Source organism: Channa argus, chromosome 2 (assembly GCF_033026475.1).
Source record: "Channa argus isolate prfri chromosome 2, Channa argus male v1.0, whole genome shotgun sequence".
Classification (NCBI taxonomy): Eukaryota; Metazoa; Chordata; class Actinopteri; order Anabantiformes; family Channidae; genus Channa; species Channa argus.
In genome coordinates, this window is record NC_090198.1 from 16,947,601 (window position 1) to 16,964,305 (window position 16,705).

The following is a 16,705-nucleotide window of genomic DNA, read 5'->3' on the forward strand; positions in this document are numbered from 1 at the left end:
GCTAACTAGTTAGTCTCTCAATTTGCGATCACAATGCAAATCTGAGGAAAGACGTGGCAAAGAGCATATAATTGAAATTCCACAGATGCTATCTATTGCAGGGTTCACCAAGGCTATTGAGAGCTAATTCTTGGGTATCGATTAATGTGAAAGGCAACCAGTTTAATACACACTTTCTAAATAACAACTTTGCTGAATTTACCATTAATATTATGTTATTACTAATAATTAATTAAATTAAGGATATTCATCTATGTGAAGATATGGATCATGTTAATGATTTCTATCAAATGTGATTTAAAAAAGAATAGCAACAAAAAAATTTGATGCAGCTCATTGGTAAGTGGCGCTATGGTGACCTATTTTTAGAACAGACCCGTGGGCTACTCGTGGTTCTTTCAGGCTACCTGCCCACGGGCACCTTGTTGGTGACCCCTGATCTATTGTAACACACAAATACTGCTCTTTTTGTCCTCTGCATGAAACAAGAGTTCCAACTATGCATTACTTTTGTGTTAGCAGGAAGCAGCTTCGTAATGCAGCTACTAGGACCTTTCATGACCCCAACGCTATCTATAGTGAGCTGATCTTGTGGAGGGTGGATCACATTGGACCCCTGTCCTGCACTGGAGGGGTCTCTGAACTGGCCCGTATCAACTCTCTGCACACATCTGCCTTCAGCAATGTTGCTTGGCTACCTACACTTGTACCCAGCTCTGTACTCGGTAAACACACTATACATTTTGAATATTTATTCCAAACAAAACACATTATTTTTTGGAATAATTTATTATAAAGAACTTTAAAGTTTCATCTTTGCTGACTTGTCTGAGCTCATTAAAAACAATCAGCGTTTCCTCATAAAGCAATCTGATATTTGGTTACTACAAAAAACAAGTGTCACCAGTGGTTAAGATATTTATGTTATTTATTTATTTTATATATTTATTTATATATTTATTTTATCTGTTTGATCATGAAAACATAGTTTAAAAATGTTGAATGAAAACACAACAATCTAAAAATGCTGTAGGCTGAGTTCAGTAGTAACACTGATTTAGGAAAGCTAGGTTATTTGTAGAAGCTATTTTTACTTCATGTATTTCTGTAGACATACATTTCTATGAAGCATTGTACACATTTATACAGGACTAGAAGCATAAAAATACACTTCAGGTCACATGTCATCCACCAATATAAAGAGTTACGGGGAGCCAACACGTGTGCAGTTTAGACAGCTTGAGTGGTTAAATAGGAGCATTCAGTTTTATATCAATATTTGATATTCTCTATGGATTAATGTATGCTAAAGACCAAACAGCAATTAATGAATTCTTTAGAACCATAGAATTTCCTATAAACTTTGGATTGTATCCCTCAGGAACTTACTGCAACAGTGCTAGTGCCTGCTTCGTGGCATCAGATGGTAAAAACCTGCGTCTCTATCAAGCTGTGGTGGATGCAAGAAAACTACTGGATGAGTTGTCAGATCCTGAAACTTCTGTGAGTCTATGCATTGTTGCACATGAAAAAAGTGTAATAGCTTATTGGGATGTAATAATCTGTGTTTAAAGTCTCCGTTCATTAAATGTCATGTATCTGGGTATTTTATTCTCACATTGTGGTTGTTTCATTTCTTAAATTTTTGCCACAAAGAGTCATGGATTGAGTTCAAAGCAGGATTATTGGCCGCTATATTTGCCCAGATAAGCTTGCATTTTAACACATTCAAGCTTTTTATTTATTTTTCTTTTGATGTCACCTTTTATTTCTTATTTCTTACTTTTGCATCCAACTGTATACTTAAAGGATAGGTTATCATTTTTTAAATGTGTGTCTCTGTTTAAGAAACTCGTGGGCGAAGTGTTCAACATTGTCAGCCAGCAGTCCACTGCCAGACCTGGATGTATTATTGAGTTGGATGTCATTACTAACCAGGTTAGCAGGTGCTCTTGTGTTTTCACACCCACCTCAGATCTTTGACGGGCATATTTTTATTTCTTTAAATCCTCAAAACTTCTGATTGATTTGTTATGTCCATGTGCATCCAGTGTGGCGCCAACACCCAGCTACTTCATGTCTTTCAAGAGGACTTCATTCTAGGTTATAAGCCTCATAAAGAACTAGACGCATATACACCTGTCTTTCCATCTGGTGAAGGTATAGCACACAGTCAAAAATAAAAGTCTTTATAGGTAAATATCATTAAAGAGGATAATAATGTCATTTTCCGATGTGCAGATTTTCAACCTGCCCCATTCTCTGAGAAATTCTTCCTGGTGGTGATAGAAAAGGACCTTAACAAAAATTCTGTCCTTCAGATGTGGCACTTGCATCTCAAATCTGTGCAGGCCTGTGTTGGTAAGTGTAGGGTGCACACAGCTGAACAGTTTTATGCATGTATTTAATTATGACATGAACTTAAATGTAAAGTTTAAACTGCTTGTACTGAGTTGTAGTCCGTCATAATATTCCTACGTATCTAGATGAGCCGAGCCCAGAGTTTAGCTTTCAGAGCCAGCTAATGGTTCCCAATCAAGGAGTGAATGCAGACTCTTCTCCTGAGACCTCTCCAATCAGACCCCTACCACGGTCAGCATCTACAGCAAACCTGCAATCAGCCAGCAAACTCATCCTCAGCTCCAAGCTGGTGTACAGCAAACGGCTTGACCTGCCCCATGGGGTAGAGGTAACCAGGGCTACTCCCTCTGCAGGTAAGAATTGTTTTCATACAGTTGTCATACCATAGTAAATGGCTCTTGTTGTTACAAAGCATTGTGGAATTGTATGCTATAACATAGAAAGCAAGAAAACAAGAAATCCTGGTACCACAAAAATGACAATACAATAAATTTACTTTGAAGTAACCTGCAAGAAATTTTCGGGTATATATTTTCATCCTTTTTGTCTTTGTTTTTTGCTAGGTCATCTCAGTTCCTCCTCCATCTACCCTGTGTGCCTGGCTCCATACATGATTGTTACTACCTGCTCAGACTCAGCTGTACGGTTCTGGCACTGTGCTGTGGAGACTGATGACAGATATAGGGAGGATGCACAGGACAACAGAGTGTATCGCTGGGAGCCTTGGGCACTGATGAATGAGGAAGAAGACAACAATAGTGCAGTTTGTGTTCCAGGGCGGCCTGTAGCTGTGTCCTGCTCCTATATTGGTAGGCTGGCTGTAGCCTTTAAACAGCCACGACAAGGACAGGTAGGAACTGGAAAACCGACTATGTCATGGTGTTTTGTGTGTATTGGACCAGAAACATATAGCAATGTGTGTCTTAACTATAACAATCAATTTGAAGTGGAAATTGTAAATGTGTATGTAATGAAACTCTGAGTAAAATTATTTTGACTGTATAGCCTGGACCCTGGAGAATAATGGGGGATGACTACATTAAATACACATGCATTATGCACATTATACAAATGTAAACATATTAATGAAAAGCCTGACTCTCTTAGGATCCATTTCCATTTCATTAATAACTATTCTGTTTTTAAAATATGTGGAGCCGGATGCCAATCAAGTTCAGTAAACAACGTGCTGGATTATGAGTCTTTGTTTTGGTCAGTGTATGTCAAGACTTAATAAAGGATAAGTCATGTGGGTTCCAATGAGAAATGTTTAGGTAACAACAGCATGTTGTCTTGTATTTGCAGTCTGCCTGTTTGACATGGGTCTTTACAGTATTCTATGCAACAGTTAAAAAAACACTTGTTTTCTGCAGCTGCAGGGTTCTCGAGAGGACTTCTCTATGCATGTGTCCATTTATGAGTGTGAGTCTACTGGTGGGTCAGAGTGGGTTTTGGAACAAACTGTCCACCTGGATGACTTTACCAGACCAACATCAACTCTGGATCCAAGAGTCAGTGTAGACTCCAACCTCTTTGTCTACAGCAGGTCAGGATGCACAGCTTATGTGTTTGTATCATTTACTATTGTATACCTAGCAGAATAACAGTTTCAAAAGTTGAAATCTATATTTTTTTCTAATCTAGGTCCGATTTGTACATGAGCAGAGACCATAGCTCCCCCAACATTAAGCACTATGTTCACCTGGACTGGCTGTCGAAAGAGGATGGCTCTCATATCCTTACTGTGGGAGTTGGATCAAACATTCTTATGTATGGCCGTATCTCTGGCATCGTCAATGAGCAGACTGGCAGTAAAGAAGGGGTGGCTGTCATCACCCTTCCTCTAGGGGGCAGTATCAAACAGGGGATCCGCTCACGCTGGATCTTGCTTCGGTCTGTGGACCTCCTGTCTTCTGTGGATGGCACGCCGTCTCTGCCTGTCTCCCTTTCCTGGGTGAGGGACGGCATCCTGGTGGTGGGCATGGACTGTGAAATGCACGTTTATGCCCAATGGCACCAGGACAAGAAGCCTGGTGAGGGGGATGAGGGTAACCTGTCATCCTCAGACATTGCTGGGGGTCAAATCACGGGTTCCTCTTCTGTAACTGAAGGGAGATCCAGATCCAAAAGTGTGTTTGAAGGGAGTGCTGCAGTTGATGAGGGCCTCCGTGCTCCCGCAGGGCTTCAGGAAGGGGGACTGTTTGAGGCAGCTCACTCTTTGTCTCCAACTCTACCCCAGTACCATCCAAACCAACTACTGGAACTCATGGACCTGGGCAAGGTTCGCCGTGCAAAGGTGAGTTTGTGTCTGCCTTATTCAGTCATAACACTATAACCTCATATTTATTTATTTTAAAATGTAATAAATTATAAACACAACAACAAAGACAGAGCCAGGACATACGGTGATGTACAACTTTGTGTTCCTCCACAGGCCATTCTTGCACACCTGGTGAAGTGTATTGCAGGGGAAGTTGCTGTAGTGAGGGATGTGGAGGCAGGTGAAGGTGGAGCTAGAAGACATCTGTCCCGTACCATCAGTGTGACTGGCAGCACAGCAAAAGACACCATTGTGGCTGGCCGTGATGGGGGCAGGGACTACACAGAGATAAATTCTATCCCTCCCCTGCCACTCTATGCCCTCATGTTGGCTGACCTAGACACCTCTTATAAGGGATTAGAAGAGGCTGCAATGGGAACTAAGGTGGCCGAGGGTGAAGGACCAAAAAAATCCACAGAGGACCAATATGTTGACCTCTTCCAGGTAGGCCAAGTTAAGAGAGCCCTGATTTTATTGTTAAAGGTAAAAGTCCATTCTTACTTTCAATTTCTTTCCTCTTGTGTTAACAGGTGCCAACAGTTACCACTGATGACTTTGTAAACTTTGCAACTGACAAACCAGAAAAGAAGTCTCGAGTAATTAACCTCTCTCAGTATGGCCCCACCTACTTTGGACAAGAGCATGCTCAGGTATTGCTGTATAATTAAGAAGAGAATCACATTTAAAAAGGCAAATTGCACTGTCCTTATAAGTCAAAAAATGTTTTATCCACCTGTCTTCAGTGGTGTGACACTTTAGTCACAACAGTAAAATAATAACCATAAACTATCTTGTTATCAATGACAAAATTGAGGTAGCTGTTGGTTTAAGTTGTGTGAAGGTTATAGTGCAGAGGTAAAACTACAGCACTAATGTGTTCATAAATAGCTACATCCTACACATAATAATCCAGTTGTATAAGAGGCAAATTCTCTCAATAATTGTATAATTATTATTTTATTGTATATAAGGGGCGGCTGTAGCTCAGTTGGTAACGGCAGTCGTCCACGGACCACAGGGTGAGTGGTTCGATCCCCAGCCCTTGCTATATATATGTCGACGTGTCCCTGGGCAAGACACTGAAGCCCTAACAGCTCATTTCCCTCCCCAGCTGTGCAGTGCCGGTCCAAATCTGGTAGAAATTGGGGAGGAGGAGGGTTGCGTCAGGAAGGGCATCTGGCGTAAAAACTGTGCCAAATCAACATGCGGACAATGATCCACTGTGGCAACCCTCAACTCACGGGATAAGCCGAAAGGACAAAAATAAATAAATAAATATATAAACAAATTATTTTATTGTATATATTTTTAGAAATGTACAGCAGCATAGACTAGTATCCAGGCAGGACAATATTTAACAACACCTATAGACTTGCATTGGAAATTCCATGAGTAAAGTATTATCACTGCATACCTTCAATTTTGGTCCTCTCAGCATCTCATAGTTCTTTACTCACATTCTTCATTTGTATATCCAGGTATTGTCCAGTCACTTAATGCACTCAAGCTTACCAGGGCTGACCAGACTAGAGCAGATGTTTTTGGTGGCTTTGGCTGATACTGTTGCAACCACCAGTGCTGAGGTCAACAGTTCTACTGATAAAGAGTACACAGGTCAGTATAAATGTGGTTACCATTAAGTTTGTGATGTACCTTAGAAAATAAACGATGGAGATAAAAACACATTGTCACAAGCTTTATTGAGGTTAGAGACTAGTGTGTCTGTACAAATGACATTATTTATAAATAAACACAATTGGTGGGCAGCAGTAGCTCAATTGGTAGAGTGGCCGCCAACGGTTCGCAGCCCAGGTGAGACCCTGGGTAAGCCACTGAAACCCCAACAGCCCTTCCCTTCCTCCAGCCTTGCAGTGCTGGTCCCCAACCTGGTAGAAATTGGGGAGGGTTGCGTCAGGAAGGGCATCCAGAGTAAAAATAAATAAATAAAACTGTGCCAAATTAACGTTCGGACAACTGCTATGAAGACCCTGAACTCACAAGATAAGCCAAAAGGACAAAAACACACTTGATCTCAATACACTAAAACAAAAGTTTAACTATGCATCATATCTTTTGGAAACTTTATGTGTACACCATTTCCACTCACAAAATTGTGTTTTTCAGTATATAAATATATAATTGCTGATATGTGTCATCTGCTAAAAACAAAATATTCATAAAAATGTGAACCCCACTCTAGTTTGTGTTGTTGTTCTCTAAAACTGGAGTTAGCACCGTGGATGAGCTTACAGCAGCACAGAGAAGCTGCTGTAGAAGAAGAAAGCAAATGTTACAGTTCTTGCAACACCAATTGAGCATGAATTCAACTTCAAGTGTTTTGGGTACCATAAAGTAAAGCACCGTTTAAGTGCTTTACTTTACTAGTATAAGAAATATACAGGGATGTGTTGTTTATTCAAAGGTTTCCTAAGGTTCTCAGATCTTCATATGTATGGAATGACGATTGCATTGTCTTTATTGTCCTTGTTTTCCTGTCTGTTGGGGAATTGTTTTTGGGTCTGTTAAGTAGCTGCAGGATATGACTGCTTGATATGTTTGTATTCTTCTCCCTCACCTTATTGTTGCAAGCATACTTTCTGCATGGTGTTGTAGGGTTCTGATCACTCCCAGATTTCTCTCCAGAGGATGGTCAAAGTCAAAGCGCAAATGATGATTTGTGTGTGGGGGTTTCCGGTATACTTCTGTGTTGAGACATCTGTCTTCATTTATGTGTACTGCACAATCGAAGAATGCCAGCCAGTTTCCTGTGACATCCTACCATGTATGTATGTGTTGACGCCTCATGTGTCATCCTCATAACTGAACCAGTGGCTTAGAGCTCTGTTCTCTCATTCTTCCATGTAGAGGTTTTAAATTGTAAGGTTTTTTTTTTCTTTTACAATACATATATTACAAGGAAAAGTAAACCAGATAATGGAAGAACTGAAATCTTATGTTCCCCATGCAACCATTGAGGAAAAGGTATAACGATCACAAAACTCAATAGGCAAAGAACAAAAGACATCTCTAGGACAAGTTGATAAAGAACTTGTCTGACAGAGAGCACCACCAGAAAAGTGTGTCTTATCCAAGGGACTAAACTTTGCAGTAATACCAGAAAATCTGCAGAAACAACACACCTCCTGAAGCAGAGACGAAGCATCTAAGGATTCAGTTAACAGCTGCACATTCTAGTGCTAAAACACCCCCTTCAAACCTCACTGTCCAAAGAAGGAAAGCATTAACATCCCAAGGCAGAAACTGGAGCATCAACATCATGCTGGCCAACAAAAGGAGATGTGTGTGTGTATATATAGCTTGTACCCAGGAGAAGCTACTCCATGGATATATTAACTCCCAAAAGTATGCAGAAAAACTAAAGAAACTACGAGAAAGGAGCCCACTAAGACCTATTGTCTGCAGCATCAACAACACTGTAAAACATCTGGCCACTATACTAGCTCCACTGGTTGGCAACACGGTCTATCACAAACTATTAGGACTTTGTCAATAAGGTTAAAAAACTCATACTGGCCCTGGATAGAATCAGGGTGTTCAACATTGTCACGTCACTTTTCACATACATTCCCACCATTGTCAAGAGTACAAGGAATCAGCAACTACAAGATGACATGTTTTCCAACATAACCAACCAGCCTAGACCACAAATGTGCCCTACTTGACCTCTGCATGATCTCAACCTTTATCAAATATAATAAGAGTTTTATATAGAGAAACTGCGTGTGCCTTGGGATCCCGTGTCCCTGATTGTGGCACTTTTTTGAATAAAACTTCATTTATTTCAATATAAACTGTAATTTATGTATAATATTTAATGTATGCCAATCTATTAAGAGTTATCCTTGGTAAGGGATATCAGGTTTTAAACATAAAAGCTAAGCATCATTTTCTTGATTGTGTGTTCCTGGATACAATTAATTTCCAGCCATCAAATCTTTTTTAACATAAACAACAATGCTTATACCATTCTTCTTTAACTGTACAAACAGACACTGTACTTTTTCTATTATCGTTGTCTTTTTACTCCAATTTTCTTAATATTTATTTAGTCTTTTGAGAAGAATATCTTAGCAGCCTGTTCCAGGGCTAAGTAAGCACAGAGAGGGTAAGAAGGTTCAGGGACAAAATTATATGAACTCAAATGTGACTAGAGGACTAAAGCCCTTGCTATTAGGTGGTTTGTGAAAGGAGTACGAGAGCTGATCGCTTGCTTGTGTTTTGTTTGTGTAGGTGGTGAGGCACTTGATGAGTGTGGCTTGAGGTATCTGCTGGCCATGCGTCTTCGTACCTGCCTGCTGACCTCTCTACCCCCCCTCTACCGCATGCAGCTGCTCCACCAGGGTAAAGCACCCAGCTCATAATTTCATTGTTTTTACACATTCTGTATTTAAAATGGTGTTTTGTTTCATTCTAATCCCACTACAATGTTATGATGTCTAGATTGTTAGTGCAGTTATTCATGGAATTGAACTTCAGACATCTTGCTTTCATTCTACCTCTCCCACTTTCTATCTCTTTGGCAGGCTTATCAACATGCCACTTTGCATGGGCCTTCCACTCAGAAGCTGAGGAAGAGCTGCTTAATATGATCCCAGCCATGCAGAGAGGAGACCCACAATGGTCTGAGCTCAGAGCTGTTGGAGTGGGTTGGTGGATACGCAATATTAACACTCTGCGGAAAATGGTGGAGAAGGTACAAGGACAAATCCAGGCCAATAAATTGTTATGATTTCTTGTTAATATCTGATGATGAAAGTACAATGTTGTTCCATGTCCCGTATTTTGTAAATTGATTGAATGTTTATGTCATTAGGAAAAATGTGAAGCTAAAATAATATTCTTCTTCTAATCAGTTAGGAAAAGCTGCATTCCAAAGACACAATGACCCATTAGATGCTGCACTGTTCTACTTAGCCATGAAGAAGAAAGCAGTCTTGTGGGGACTCTTTAGGTGGGACAGTGCTTCTGAACAAAGGTATTTTGAATTTGCTTACCAAATGTTTACGATATAGAGAGCTGTTTGGTTTGCTCCTCTCAGGTCTCAACATGATGACAAAATGACACAGTTCTTCAAGAACAACTTCAGTGAAGATCGCTGGAGAAAAGCAGCGCTGAAAAATGCTTTCTCCCTGTTGGGAAAGCAGCGCTTTGAACAGTCTGCTGCCTTCTTTCTACTGGCTGGATCACTCAAAGATGCCATAGAGGTGTGAATAAAATGCATACTCATGCACTTAAGCCCCTTTCACACATGCACTGGAATCCTGAAATTCTCCTGACTTTGTCTGGAGTGGATGTATGTGAGAATGCAAATGAATGAGTGAGACACATTTTCTAGACTTGTGAGCCCCTAGTACAAAATTTGTATTATGTGCAGGAGTTGTTGCTTGCAGCACACTGCTGTCACGCAAATTGTCAGGAGGATTTTGAGTGAACGAATCGGCGTTGACATTTTTTTTTTGATGCGTGGCTCTGATGTGCTGTAAACAAAACACTCACTGCTGACCGTGCTCTGAAATCATGAAGAGTTTCTCTCATCTGATTCGGATGATCCCCCGCTGTTTGTAACTTCGGACAGGGCTAATTTCTCCTAAAATTCAATCCCATCTCACTTGTCCTCCTTTGCTGTTCCATGTTGTGTAGGTGCTGTTGGAAAAGATGGAGGATCTTCAGTTAGCCATGATAGTGGCAAGACTGTATGAGGCTGACTTTGAGAAGTCGTCCACTTGCCAAGGCCTCCTTTATGAGAAGGTCCTGGGCTGTAACAGAGATGGAAGTGGTTACCACTGTTCCAGGCTGCACCCTGATCCATTCCTCCGCAGCATAGCCTACTGGATCATGAAGAATTACACCAAAGCCCTGGACACATTGTTGGAGCGAATCCCTAAAGAAGATAATGAGAACCCTGGTTAGTTGGTTGTGTTTATTTCAGTTGGTAAAGCCATAATCACAAGATTGGGGCAAGATCAACTTTTAGCTGTTTGCTCTGCTCATATCATTTCCCCTTTTCTTCATCTTTCTGGGTTAGATGTGATGGTGAAATCTTGCAACCCTGTGGTCTTTAGTTTCTATAACTTCCTGAGGACACATCCTTTGATCATCCGTCGCCACTTTGCAAATTCAGAAAGCACAGCAGCAGCTGTGGGCCTGACTGCTGAAAAAAGCAGTGCAGATGAAATCAACCTTATTGAGCGCAAACTATTCTTCACTACTGCCAATGCACACTTCAAGGTGGGCTTATTAGTAATATGGCTACTTGCAGTTTAAGTCTTCTAAAAAAGTCAGGACTTCTGATGTACCTCTGTTACTAAGTTATTTACTGTGTGATAAACTAAACAATAACATGCACAAATCTAAATACTAGTAAATACTAATTCTTCTGTAGGTGGGCTGCCCTGTTCTGGCTCTGGAAGTGCTTTCCAAGATTCCAAGAGTTATGAAGAAATCTGGTTCCTCGCCTCTCAGCAAAGCCTCATCCAAGGCCAACTTAAACTCAAGCCAACCCTTGCAAAATGGCACTGAGGGAGGTTTGGACTGGGGCTCGCCAGCTGTGTCTGCCATTGCCTGGGGAGGAAATGATAGTGTGGGTGGGTTGGATTGGAGCCAGCCTTTAGTCAAAGTTGAGGAAAATGAGCTGAATCTGGAATGGGGAGATGACAAGGAAGATGCTGAAGATGCTGAAGATGAGGATGAGGACGATGGTCTGACTATGAAGAAACCAGAGCCTGAGACCAAAGGACATGGGGGCTCAGAGAGTGATGGGTCCAGACTCCAAAGGGAGGACTCACAGGTAGGAATAAAATATCTATTCATTTGGAATTAAACTTTAATAAAAAGCTACTGCACTTGCATGACACTGAGCCAGAACTGGTTCAGATGTATAAGAAATATTTACTTTTTTATAGATACTAAAGTAAATATGTACTTAAAGTACATATTTACTTTTAAACCCCTATCTTTGCCGAAGATATTATCGTGTCTTGACTATAGGATTTACTGTAATCTGGGTAATTTTTTTATGGAACTTACAATGTCTTTTAGTTAGGTCTGTTCCCAGAAGGTACGTGCTGTAAGCCTATAGAAATTGGGCTCTCCGGGCTTTATAAGAATACTCGCTTAGGATCAGTGAGTCGGCAAAGTGTGCCAGTTGTCCTTTACCCCAGCCTTGTATACTTCAGGGTGATTCCGAGGTGGATGTGATAGCAGAGCAGTTGAAGTTCCGAGCCTGTCTAAAGGTCCTGATGACAGAGCTGCGTACACTTGCCACAGGCTTTGAGGTGGATGGAGGGAAGCTCCGTTTTCAGCTATATAGTTGGCTGGAGAAGGAAATAGCAGCCATGCATAAGATCTGCAACTACAAGGTAAACTTTTATTTATATATATATATATATATATATATATATATATATATATATATATAAAATGTAGCCTGTATAATTATATACTATTTTGTGCTCTGTAAGTCTTTAGAAGAAGTGTTTCTCTTCACTTGTTTGCCTATGGGAATTCCCCTCATATATTAACACACAGGTAGAGGGAAAGGAGGAAAATTCAGAAACAGAGCACTGGGGAGACCATACAGGGTCAGTGGACTTTTCAGATGAGGCCCAAGAGTGTACAGAGGCCGGAGCCTATGAGCGTCACCAGATGGAGCGACGCCGTCTTCAGGCCAAGCAGCAGCACTCTGAGAGACGCAAGGCATGGTTGAGAAAGAACCAGGCCCTGTTGAGGGTGTTTCTGTCCTACTGCAGCCTTCATGGAGCCAAGGGAGGTGGAGTCACCTCTGTTCGCATGGAGCTCCTGTTCCTTTTGCAGGAGAGCCAGCAGGTACACTGATACACACGTATATGATTACATTTGATGTGCAAACAACCGTATCTTTTCACCAAAAGCGAATCTACGACCTTCTGTCTCACTCTTTAGGAGACCACAGTGAAGCAGCTGCAGTCTCCTCTGCCTCTGCCTACTACGCTGCCTCTGCTGTCAGCTTACATTGCCCCCACAAAAACGGTCATAGCTAATCCTGTACTCCACCTCAGCAACCACATTCACGACATCCTCTACACCATCACCTCCATGGAGGCCCCGCCACATCCTGATATCATAGATGATAAGGTCAAAATTAAGAGCTAAAATAAGTAGCTGTTTTTAAACACGCCTAATATATAGATTGTTCCATTCCTTTTAACCACCTGATGTGATTGAGTGTGATGGTAAATAATAAAATGTGTCTCTTTTACCCTCAGGTTAACGCTCTACACACGCTAGCTGCATCTTTGTCTGCTTGTATCTATCAAGCACTATGTGACAGCCACAGCTACAGGTAACTGTGCCTCAGTGCAATGCCACATGTCCAAGTATCTCTGCAAGATTTTATTTATCTTCTTGAAAACAAAAGCACAAAAAGCTTTTGCATCCATACAAAAGTTCTTTTATTTAGTTCAATCTGTTACACAAAAGCCAAGGTGTGAAACTTAACACTGAAGAAAGATGGTCAAAACATCTGGGCATTTCCTGTGCCTCAGCTGACCTTTTTTGTGTTTTGTTCAGTGATTTTGATCAGTTTACTTTTTTTACAATGAGTTCTCAACTCAACATTATAGATGCTTCTTTTAGGTGTGTTGGTTTCACCCTTACAGCCCAAAAGTACACTCTCACTGGTAGGATTTTCATAAACTAGTTTTTTGACATTTAGGGCAATGTGAGTTATGTGTTGTTTTGTTACATTGTTGGTTTTGCAGCAGTCAGGCAGACGCCAACCAATTTACAGGGATGGTGTACCAGGGCCTGTTGCTCAGTGAGAGGAAAAGACTTCGCACAGAAAGCATTGAAGAACACATAACTCCTAACTCTGCTCCTGCACAGTGGCCAGGTAACCCCCCCCTCACCCTTTCATCAATGTCATTTTGAGGATTAGATTAAGCTACATTAGTACTTAAGGCTGGACAGGACAGCTTTACTATCAGGGGTCTGACAATTATGACATTTTTGTCATAATTATAATTGTACTTAACTGTTATAAACAATTTTTTATTTTCCCAGGGTACATAAAATTACGCAAAGTTTGTGTGACCATCAGACATGTTTGAGGTAGAATATGAAAAACAGGACAAGGAAGAGCAGAGCAAAGCAGGTAGTCTTACGTTTATGTAGACAGACAGATGGTGTTCTATAATAGGAGCTTCATGGCCTCTGGGAAGGAAAAATGAAGAAAGCAACTGATCACACCATCATGCGAATGTTTCATAAATGGTTTCTATAATGTTCACTGGTAGTGTTATTACTTTGACTGTTTAAAGTTACATTTTAATCTATTACACACATACATGTTGTGTTTACTGTATATCTTTTCTCTCTTTGCAGGTGTGTCGTCCCTGATTTCTCTGTTGACGTCTGCCAGGGAGGAGGACCAGCCAAGACTCAATGTGCTGCTGTGTGAAGCGGTCGTGGCTGTTTATCTAGCACTGCTTATTCATGGCCTGGGCACTCATAGTAGCAATGAACTCTTCCGTCTGGCTGCACATCCGCTCAACAATCGCATGTGGGCTGCTGTGTTTGGAGGAGGGGCTAAAGTCATTATTAAGCCAAAGAGGCCTGAGGCACCAGCTGGTAAATTTATTTTATTGTTATTCACTTATAACGTTATATCCATTATCTCATTGTTTTTTTAAATTTTCCCCAATGGTCTTCGTTTTTTTGTCTACATCTCTTAATTTGCTGTTTATAACTGTCTTCTTCATCTTTTGACTTTCTACTTCATAACTCATCTGTGATTAGGTTCATCTAAGGCAGTGATTTAAAGCCTCTTGGTCTATTTACCTAAATACAAAGCCATTCACTTAGTCTTTTCCTGTTGATGCTCCTAAGATGCTGTTGCTCTGTGGTGTCTTTTGTGAGTGTGCCCTCTGTCCTGTGTCCTATGCCAGCTGATTTTGAGGCAGCCAGGCCAGAGGAGTTTCAAGGAGAGACAGGACCTAAGCAGAGCAGCCCCATCCCAAACCCCACTCCTATTCCCACTGAAACCCAAAAACCCAAACGGCCCCCTCCTCCAATTTCGGGGCGAGAGGGGTTGGGCAATATGGCACCAGCAACTAAGGCCAGCTGTGAGTAACTGGGCTGGTGGTTTGCAGTACTAGTTTGCGCGATTGCAATGCATGGTACTAGTTGTCAAGGTTTGAATTGTTGTAGATGCTTGATTTACCCTTCTCTCTTTGGCAGATACTACTGAATGCCCATTACAAACAACAAAACCCACTAGTGCGAAAAAGATATAGTCATCTGTGTTCATTATGATAATAAGCCAACAGGGGTGTGTGTGTGTCTGTGTGTGTGTGTGTGTGTCTGTACTGCATGTACATGGTGTAATGTCCTCTGTGCTCATTTCATTGTCATCCCTGTTGTGCTACCGAAGCAACATCTGGGCCAAGCAAGGAGTTTTCAGAGGCAAAGGCTGAGCAGCCCTGTCAGACTAACTCTGAATCTGACACTCAACCAGGTACACCTTGGGTGGTCGTTACACTAATGAAACAGCATAAATAATGATGCTACAAATCTGGCAAAAAATTAAGTGTCTCATACAAATGTGATTGGACCAGATTAAGTGTATATAACTACATAGATTGAATATTGTTCTTGTGTGACTTGATTAAGCTGTGTCTACATCGTGTGTTTAGAAAAATAGAATTTAATTAATATCCTGAGGAGCTTGACACATTCTTTCCATATTTGTTAGGCCAAAGTAATCTGTGCTCAAATGTATTTGTGTGGGAGGAAGATACGGTCTGAGATTTGAACTCTTATCACTTTAGAGTCTAAGAGAGTCCTCACCAAAGCCAGGAACTTTTTGGAAAACTGGTTGGAAAAAAATAGATTTTTAACATCAGCCTGTTGATTGGGATAACTTTGCCCAATGTTGAAACTCTTCTCTTCTCATCACTGCTGCCAAATTACATGCAGGTTAAAAACACTATATAGCATATACAGAAATGTCACACATTGATGCGTCCCAGTCATGTTCTAATTAACACAGTAGTGTTAATTGTGTTAACAACATTTACATGTTAAATTCACCAGTCACGCTGTGTCTGCCTACCTCAATTATTGTGTATACTGTATAAGATAACAGCTTAGGCCATGGTAGTTCGGCAAATTTACTGTTGTTGTATGAGGTATTTTGTGCTACATGATGTATCAGATACTTACTGATTCAACTTTTTGTAGTTTTTGTCGTATATGTGTGTCTAACGCTTTTTTCTATTCTGGCTTGTGTATTTGTATTTGTTTTTTATGATGCGATACCAGAGATAGTTACCCAGGATGATGGTGCAGGTTTGTGCACAACCTAGTGTGTCCTAGTGTGTCCTAGAGTGTCTACCATCTCAAAGTTTTGTATTTGTGTTTTTGCATTCCTCTTTTCCAAACATATTGATTATCTTTAGTGTGCTATGACTCATCAAAGAGTCTGAACCCAAAGCAGTCAGGAACTGCACTTTAGTGACATGAGTGAAGTTTTTGTTCAAGATTTCCAATTCAATTCAGTGTTCACTATACAAACTAGATAGCATATACTGGCCTCTGTGTTGATGCAGTCCACTTCATCCTGAGCTGCTTTATCCTTTTTGCCTTAACTCACACAAAGCATTTGTAAAGAACTACAGGGGAATTCACTGTTTTCATCTTTCTTTTCCTCCCCCAGTGGCTCCCCCTCAGCCACCAGCAGAGGATGTAGACCGATACAGACGTAGGTTCAACATGAGGATGCTCGTTCCTGGACGCCCTGTAAAGGAGACACCGGCCACCCCACCTCCTGTTCCCACAGAGAGACCTGCCTACAGAGAAAAGTTCATTCCTCCAGAACTGAGCATGTGGGACTACTTTGTGGCTAAAGTAATGCACTGGATTCTACATATGTGAAACTGACTCATAAGATCTGTTATTCAGAGTGTTATGGTTATTAAAAAAAAATTATTCCCCAGTCGTTCTTGCCCTATCTGCCTTTTTCATTAT

The 16,705-nt window shown here is 41.0% G+C and overlaps 1 protein-coding gene across 10 annotated transcripts in view; it reads left to right on the forward strand.

Moving 5' to 3' along the window:
• Nucleotides 1–16,705, forward strand: part of dmxl2 (Dmx-like 2) — a 38,793-nt gene that overhangs the window by 13,068 nt on the left and 9,020 nt on the right. For 4 of the 10 annotated variants that reach the window (XM_067495936.1, XM_067495938.1, XM_067495944.1 and 1 more), the window contains 27 exons: nucleotides 520–725; nucleotides 1,382–1,503; nucleotides 1,849–1,938; nucleotides 2,052–2,160; nucleotides 2,242–2,361; nucleotides 2,487–2,714; nucleotides 2,925–3,211; nucleotides 3,735–3,907; nucleotides 4,006–4,657; nucleotides 4,796–5,125; nucleotides 5,212–5,331; nucleotides 6,160–6,295; nucleotides 8,933–9,043; nucleotides 9,226–9,395; nucleotides 9,556–9,653; nucleotides 9,741–9,906; nucleotides 10,343–10,607; nucleotides 10,728–10,930; nucleotides 11,085–11,489; nucleotides 11,878–12,060; nucleotides 12,230–12,526; nucleotides 12,623–12,814; nucleotides 12,946–13,022; nucleotides 13,441–13,571; nucleotides 14,063–14,308; nucleotides 14,626–14,802; nucleotides 16,395–16,585. In XM_067495936.1, the coding sequence (XP_067352037.1) occupies nucleotides 520–725; nucleotides 1,382–1,503; nucleotides 1,849–1,938; nucleotides 2,052–2,160; nucleotides 2,242–2,361; nucleotides 2,487–2,714; nucleotides 2,925–3,211; nucleotides 3,735–3,907; nucleotides 4,006–4,657; nucleotides 4,796–5,125; nucleotides 5,212–5,331; nucleotides 6,160–6,295; nucleotides 8,933–9,043; nucleotides 9,226–9,395; nucleotides 9,556–9,653; nucleotides 9,741–9,906; nucleotides 10,343–10,607; nucleotides 10,728–10,930; nucleotides 11,085–11,489; nucleotides 11,878–12,060; nucleotides 12,230–12,526; nucleotides 12,623–12,814; nucleotides 12,946–13,022; nucleotides 13,441–13,571; nucleotides 14,063–14,308; nucleotides 14,626–14,802; nucleotides 16,395–16,585 (5,485 nt within the window). Of the gene's footprint in view, nucleotides 1–519; nucleotides 726–1,381; nucleotides 1,504–1,848; nucleotides 1,939–2,051; nucleotides 2,161–2,241; nucleotides 2,362–2,486; nucleotides 2,715–2,924; nucleotides 3,212–3,734; nucleotides 3,908–4,005; nucleotides 4,658–4,795; nucleotides 5,126–5,211; nucleotides 5,332–6,159; nucleotides 6,296–8,932; nucleotides 9,044–9,225; nucleotides 9,396–9,555; nucleotides 9,654–9,740; nucleotides 9,907–10,342; nucleotides 10,608–10,727; nucleotides 10,931–11,084; nucleotides 11,490–11,877; nucleotides 12,061–12,229; nucleotides 12,527–12,622; nucleotides 12,815–12,945; nucleotides 13,023–13,440; nucleotides 13,572–14,062; nucleotides 14,309–14,625; nucleotides 14,803–15,110; nucleotides 15,254–16,000; nucleotides 16,028–16,394; nucleotides 16,586–16,705 lie in introns of those variants that run through there. The other 6 variants (XM_067495939.1, XM_067495941.1, XM_067495947.1 and 3 more) reach the window with 5 other exon arrangements.